This window comes from Carcharhinus amblyrhynchos, unplaced genomic scaffold (genome assembly GCF_965287045.1).
Source record: "Carcharhinus amblyrhynchos unplaced genomic scaffold, sCarAmb.v2.hapA scaffold_51, whole genome shotgun sequence".
NCBI lineage: Eukaryota > Metazoa > Chordata > Chondrichthyes > Carcharhiniformes > Carcharhinidae > Carcharhinus > Carcharhinus amblyrhynchos.
In genome coordinates, this window is record NW_027649792.1 from 1,761,139 (window position 1) to 1,768,829 (window position 7,691).

Genomic DNA, 7,691 nt, shown 5'->3' on the forward strand with positions numbered 1-7,691 from the left:
ATTCACCAGACCATTCTTGTGAACCTCCTCTGGACCCTCTCCAAGGCCAGCACATCCTTCCTTAGATATGGGGCCGAAAAGGACCAAGAAAGAAAATTACAGCGTAGGAACAGGCCCTTCGGCCCTCCAACCTTGCACCTACCGTGCTACCCGACTTCACTCAAACCGCCCCCCGAACCAAGAGTGCTGACCATATTCGGAATGTGGTCTGAACAAAGATTTACAAAACCTCAGCAGTACACCCCTGCTGTTGTATTCTATCTCTCTCGAAATGAAGCCGAGCAGAGAGACTCTGTTATATCGAATGAATATTGAAAGAGTTATGGTTTGACCCTCCATTGTTTCCAAATTTCCCTGATCATCAACACCCCATCTAGGCTGTAAATATTCTACTTTGGGTATAAAAAGTGTTGGATTGAACGGGGTGAAGTGAAGCTGTTTGTTTAGTGACTGTAATTGATGTGAGTCTCCATGGATCCGATTAGTCTGCCTGGACGATTTCCCCCTTCTATTAATAAGGGATTCTGTTCAATGTGTTGTCCCATTGAGACAGCGGGAGCGACAGCTCCAAACTAACAGAGATCAGCGGCTGTGGAGAAAGGGAGAGGAGAGATCAGGATCTGGGAGCAGTGGATTAGAATCTCCCAACAATGCATCTGAATCTGGGAACAATCAATTGGAATGTTTCCACAATGGATCAGAATCTGGGAACAATGGATTTTGATGTTCCAACCAAGGGCAGGAGTTTATCATACTGGATTTCTTGGTTTACTGAAGATGGCTTACGGATAACATTATTTGGTCGGATTCGATATCTACTGCATGTGATTCAATGCTTTTACTATCCCCTCCTGGCTATTGTTGGTGTTCCGGGTAAGTCCCTGGCTGGAATTTTACCGGCCTGACTGCCAGGGAATTGGAGCAGGCGAGGGGCGGGAGCATGGGAGGGTCTGTTAAACACGGGAGGGATTTTGCAGCTTCGGGGAGAGTGAGGCTGTAAAGTCCCGTCCCCTGTGTCCAGTTTGTCTTGCTAGAAAGGCTGTTTAACTGTGTTGATTTCCCTGTCATTTACTGTACTCAGTTTGCTGCTCTTGTTTCTGTTGAATCTCTGTGTCCAGTTATTATTTCTTTCAGCCACTTAGAATTGTCTCAGGGCCCATGGGCTGGGATGTCTTCTGTGTGCTGGGACTTTTCATAGACATGTGACATCAAACACGATTCCTTCATGAGTAAAAGATTGAGACAGAATCCATTTTACCCTCGACATATAACATATAGCAGTTCACTGCTTATCACCCACCCAGTCAGCAGGCTGCAGAATCCATTTTTATTGTTTACAGCAAGATCTCACTTGTGTATCTCAATTGTGTATTTGCAACCACATAGGTTTGGTACATGGTTGGGAACACAGCTGCAAGTCATAGAAATCATAGAAACCCTAGCAGTTGTAAATGCGCCTAGTTTGGGGGCATTTAAGAGATTGGTAGATAGGTTTATGGACGAAAAGGGATTGGTTTAGATTAGTGGGTCAATTTTTTTTTTGAAATAAGACTGGTCGGCGCAACATTGTGGGCCGAAGGGCCTGTTCCGTGCTGTAATGTTCTATGTTCTATATCCCTCCATATTTTACCCACTAATTCTCTAAGCTATGGTTCTACGGTCAATTTAGCACGGCCAATCAACCTAACCCGCACTCCTTTGGACTGTGGGAGGAAACCGGAGCACCCGGAGGAAACCCACGCAGACACTAGGAGAATGTGCAAACTCCACACAGTGACCCGAGCCGGGAATCGAACCCAGGACCCTGGAGCTATGAAGCAGCGATGCTAACCCACGGTGCTACCGTGCCTCCCCCGCAATCTGTCTGTCTAAATGAAGATTTTTTTGGGGATAGGGCTGGGTGGGATTTTGGTCGGTGTCTGTGAAAGTTCTGCTCATACCTCATGCATTCGTGTCTAGACCACCAATGTACACTACAAACAGCAAGCGACCCAGCATTGATCCATGTGTAATCCCACTGGACACAGGCTTGCAGTCACAAAAGCAACATTCAACCATCACCCTCTGCCTCCTGCCACTCAGCCGATTTTGAATGTAATTTACCAAATTGCCCTCGATCCAATCGGCTATTACTTTCCTGTTCAGTCTCCCATGAGGGAATTCTTCTCTGAAGTCCATTTAGACGACATCGACTGCACTTCCCTCATCTACTTATGCAGTCACCTCCTAAATATATTCAAACAAATTGTAGACATGATCTCTACTTGACAAAGCCATGCTGACTATTATTCATCAACCCTTACCTCTCAAAGTGGAAATTAATTCTGTCCCTCAGATTGATTTCCAATCATCATGATTTCCAATCATGGACATAGTGATGATGCCGTCTTGGGCGTGATCTTGGATGTCTCCAGGACACCTTGTAGGATGGCAGTAGAGCACAATGGTTAGCACAGCTGCCTCACAGCATCAGGGATCCCGGGATTCCATCATCACCAGTGATGATTTTTTGTTTACTTTGAAACCAGCTCCATTCTCCCACATTGCCTGTTGGGATTTCTCCTGTTACAAGAACGTGTCGTGTTTCTCTGGAAAGCATTCACATTGAGGAGGTCCAGTTTCTTGCAGCTCCCCAGTGTCACATTGACCCTTGTAAATTTATCTCGATCACAGCAATCCTGTGCACGTCATCAATCTGCGTAAGTTCATTGGTAAGGCCAGGGCACATCGTGCTGATGTTCCAGCTTGAGGTGTGAAAGACTGATTTGGTTTGGTTTGATTTGAATTGATTTGTCTTATTGTTGTCATATATATTAGTATACGGTGAAAAGGATTGTTTGTTGAGTGTTCGACAGACAAAGGATCGTGAATAAGAGATTGTAGAATGTAATGCAGTTATAGCTCGGGTGGAGGAAAAGATCAACTTAATGCCGTATAGGTTCATTCAAACGCCTGCTGGCAGCAAGAAGAAGCTGTTGTTGAGTCATCAGCATGGTGGCACCATGGTTACCACACCTGTTTCATGTCTCCAAGGACATGAGTTCAGCTCCTAGGTTGGGTCAACGTCTGTGTGGAATTTGCACATTCTCTGTGTGAGTTTCCTCCGGATGCTCTGTTTTCCACCCATAGTCCAACGTTTGGTTGATTGGCCATGCTAACTTACCAATTAGCATCCCGTGATATGCATGTTAGGGGGATTAGCAAGGTACACATGTGGGACTTCGGGGATAGGGTCTGGCTAGGATTGTCGATGGATCAATTGCCCCCTTCTGCAGTGTAGCTTTTCTATGGATTGGTTGGCACAAAACCTCACGCTGTTTTTTCTCTAATGGAACTAGTGGGATGAGTATATATCCATGGTGCGTTATTCCCTAATTATGCTGGCTGTTATTGCGAGTCAGCAAGAAGCTCAGACAGATTTGATGAGTGGAAGATTGATTTGAGTGAGGGACTGGTCTGCATTCACCAAGTTTGAAGTTTGTTCCAGTCTAGGACAGAGCATGAGCCACATCAAACTACAATATTATCTATGATGCATCTGTAAAAGTGGGTGAGAGTCGTAGCTGACTTGCCAAATGTCCTTAGTCCTCTGAGAAAATAGAAGTGTTCGTGGGCTTTCTTAACGATAAAGTCATCATGGAAGGACACAAAAAGTTACAGGTGATCTGAACCCTGAAACCTGAAGCTCTAGACCATTTCAACTTCATCCCATTGATGTAGATAGGGGCATGTACTCCATGATACCTCCTGAAGTCGATTTGCTTAGTTGACATTGAGGAAAGGATTATTGTGGTCACAATAGTTCACCAGATTCTCCAACCCTTTGCTGTTCTCAGTCTCATCATTGTTTGGGATCCGACCCACTACGTTGGGGTCATCAGAAAACTTGTAAATTGAGTTGGAGTGGAATTTGGCCACACAGTCATCGGCGTAAGGGGCTGAGGACACAGTCTTGTGGGGCACCGCTATTGAGGATGATTGTGGAAGAGGTGTTGTTGCCTCTCCTTATTTATTGCTGTTTGTGAGTTAGAAGTTCAGGATCTAACTGCAGAGGCAGAAGCCGAGTCCCAGGCCACAGATTTGGATGTGAGTTTAGTGGGAATAATGGTGTTGAAGGTTGAGCTGTAGTCGATAAACATGAGTCTGTGTTACAGGGTTGACTGTCGGGCCAGGGAGATGGTGGGTGTAGAACGTAGAACATAGAACATTACAGCGCAGAACAGGCCCTTCGGTCCACGATGTTGCGCCGACCAGTTACAAAACAATGACCCACTAACCTAAACCAATCCCTTTTCGTCCATAAACCTATCCACGGAAACCTGTTGAGTTGACCTGTTGAGGTAGATGAACTGGAGTGGATCAAGGCAATCTGGGAGGCTGGAATTGATTTGTGCCATGACTAACCTTTTGATATCTTTCATATTATTGGATGTCATTCTCACTGGATGATTGTCATTATGGCAGGCTGCTTGGTTTTTCTTTGGTAATGGCCTTTGTTGAGTTTTTCTTACCAGGTGCACAGATTGTCAACCTTCCTGCCAAGAGAGGACTCACTGACCTTCACTGGTCCAGTAGACCACAGTGGGGCAGCAGCAAACCCACTGGGAATTATGGACGGTCACTATTCACTGAACACTGAAGTTTTCTCAAACACTTGAAAGCAAACCCTGGCAGTTGTGTCCTGTGCCAACCGAGTGTGAAATTTCCATTTCTTCCTGTGTTGTACTAATTTGGCAACAATGCTGTGGTCTCCTCTCCAGGGTACAGCCCAGGGTAAATATGATAGAGATTCTGTGCTGTCAAGGCATCGGGACCTCCCTCTGTCAACTGTTAGTATGAGTCAGAGGCAAGGGTGAACCAGCACTGTTTGGTACCAGTTCTGCTGCAGGGGTTGTCCGTAAGCTGTCTGAGAGATGACAGATTACCATCTACAGGGATTTCTGTCAGGGTTTACTCCCTCAGCCTTCTTACCCTCCAAATCCCCCACAGGGTAGAAGGGCTATTTCCATGTAGCTGAGTGAGGATCAATGTTGTGAACTCCTCTGAAAACTCCCTCCCAAATGTATACCATTGTGTTGTCGCCATGGTGCAGCATGGCGACACTGTGGTTAGCACTGCTGACTCACAGCGTCCGGGACCTGGGTTCAATTCCTCATTTGGGTCATTTATTGTGTGGAGTTTGGAGCTTCTCCCCATGTCTGTGTGGGTTTCTTCTGGATGTTCCTCTTTCCCCTTTACACTCCAAAAGACGAGCTGGATTTTTAAAAAAAGTTATTTTGTATGTGTGGACATTGTTTTTATTTTCACCTATCCTCAGTCTAAATGGTCGCATTCTCCCCTGAATGATGTCTAATTTTAATCTTAATCTTCCTTCCTAACAGTGAACATAATCACAATTGTGACACTGACAAACAGAAACTGTGGTCTGTCCAAATGTGTTACTAGTTACCTGGCGGCCATGTCGGTGGGGGATCTGCTGGTCGTTATCCTTGACCTTACATTGAGACACATTCCCATAGTTTATTGGGAACAGTTTTATTTCCTGCTGTCGGTTCCTGTGTGTAACATCCACGCCGTCTTGCTTTACGCAGCCACTGACTGTTCTGTCTGGTTCACCGTCACTTTCACCTTTGATCGATTTGTGGCCATTTGCTGCCCCAAGCTGAAAAGTAAATATTGCACTGAGAAATCGGCGTCTGTGGTTCTGGGAACAGTGACGGTGCTGAGCTGTTTAAAGAACATTTTCTGGTATTTTATGTTTTTAAATGGATATCAGCTGGTGAATGATCCCTGGTTTTGTGATGTCGCATGGGATGTTATGAAATCTGTGATCTGGAGTACAATCGAGTTCCTCCACTTCATTTTAACTCCGTGTGTCCCATTCATCCTGATTCTGCTGCTCAATGCTTTCACTGTCAGACACATTTTAGTGAGCAGCAGAGCCCGCAGGAGACTCCGGTGTCACAACAGTGGGGAGAATCCCAGAGACCCAGAGATGGAGAGTCGAAGGAAATCCATCATTTTACTGTTTGTTATCTCAGCCAATTTCATCCTGTTATGGTCAATATTATTGGTTTATTCAATATGGAATCGGATGGATTATTTGGAATACAAGTCGGTAGTGCTAAATTATTTTGTTCTGGAATTGGGTTTCATGCTGCAACTCTTGAGTTGCTGTACAAACACGGCCATTTATGCTGTGACACAGACTCAATTCAGACAGCAGCTACTAATTCTCCTCAAATATCCCTTTACTGCAATTATTCATCTCATTACAACCTCAGAAGTTACTGCAACTCCAAGATCCCTGACTCTTCCTATTGGACATTCAAACTCTAAACAACAAACAGCCTCACAAAGACAGAAAGAGTAACAGATAGAGAGAGAGAGAGAGCAGTGAAAGCAAAAGTGAGAGTGATAGAGAGACAAAGATAGATAGAGAGAGGAAAGGGCACAAAGGCATGAAGAGAGACAGCATTTGAAATAGTTTTGAACAGATAGAGGGAAAGAAACAGACAGACAGAGAGAGACAAACAGAGATAAAGGACAGAGAGAGAAACAGATTCTCTCAGAGTGAAAGAAATAGGGATAGAGGGGGAAATGGCAAGGGTGATTGACAGGGAATGAGAAAGGGAGACAGGACATACATGGGAAGATGTAATAAGGAAGGAAAAGGGCAACTAAGAGGGAACCGGAGACCGAAAGGAGGGCAGAGATAAATAGTCAGAGGAAGAGAGAAACAGACAGAGAGAGAGCATGGGAACAAATGGGAAAGAATGAGACTGAACACATACAATGGACACAACAAGAGCAAAAGGCAGAGCAAGGCATAGAGAGAGAGAGAGATAAGAAAAGTGGGACAGAGACAGAGAGAGAGAGGGAGAGGGAGATGGAGACAGAGCAGGACAAGGAGAGTGAGATTAAAAGGGAGCAGGAGAGATAGAAGAAGAGGGAGATGCAGAGAGACATTAAGAGACACAGAGAGACACAGAGAGATGCACAGGCAGACAGAAAGCGACAGATTTATTTCATGACTTTAATGATAACCATCAGTTGGACCTATTGGAATATGAATTCCCTGATTGAGCCAGTTAATGCTATCCAATCAGGGAGGTCTGCAGACTAATGGTGTATCTAGGGTACTGGAAATCAGGGCCTGTATACTCAGGATGTGGGTATGATGGTCTGATGGTTTTATCACTCGACTATTAATACAGAAACTCAGCTAATGTTTTGGGCACACGGGTTCTAACCCCATCACGGCAGATGGTGGGATTAAAATAATTATATCTGGCATTCAGAATCCACTGGTGACCATAAAACTATTGTCGATTTTTGGGAAAAAAAAATCTGGTTCACCAATGTCCCAGGGAAGGAAATCTGTCGCGCTTACATGATCAGGACACTTATTTGCCCTCTCAGCAAGGGCAACTGGGGATGAGCCCTCAGCAGTTACTCAGACCTAGATGAGAAGGGGTGCAATGGCTTCAAACAGGTTCATGCACAAATATAAACTTCTGAACTGGGCCTGTTAAATCTGCCCACAGAGTGCAAGCTACAAAGAGTGAAACTCTGAGAGTTGGGGTAAGTGTGGGAGTTTAGGGAAGTGGCTGGCGATGTATTGCTCTGTCTTGTGTCGCTTACTGCCTTCCCATCAGGTCCAGTGTGAGCAGGTGTCGGCCAGACATTAA

General features: G+C 45.0%; 1 protein-coding gene across 1 annotated transcript; it reads left to right on the forward strand.

The window, feature by feature from the left end:
- Positions 1-713: 713 nt before the first annotated feature.
- On the forward strand, positions 714-7,691 carry LOC145337517 (putative G-protein coupled receptor 139). Its single transcript, XM_080182306.1, has 3 exons — positions 714-873; positions 5,382-6,286; positions 7,659-7,691. The coding sequence occupies exons 1-3, from the start codon at positions 714-716 to the stop codon at positions 7,689-7,691; spliced, it is 1,098 nt and encodes a 365-aa protein (XP_080038432.1).

Excerpts from the sequence above, each read along its gene's own strand:
- LOC145337517 (XM_080182306.1), top strand. The coding sequence starts at position 714 with ATGGATTTTGATGTTCCAACCAAGGGCAGGAGTTTATCATACTGGATT. Across the intron at positions 874-5,381 it reads GGCTATTGTTGGTGTTCCGG|TGAACATAATCACAATTGTG; the intron begins GTAAGTCCCTGG and ends CCTTCCTAACAG. Across the intron at positions 6,287-7,658 it reads ATCTCATTACAACCTCAGAA|GTCCAGTGTGAGCAGGTGTC; the intron begins GTTACTGCAACT and ends CCTTCCCATCAG.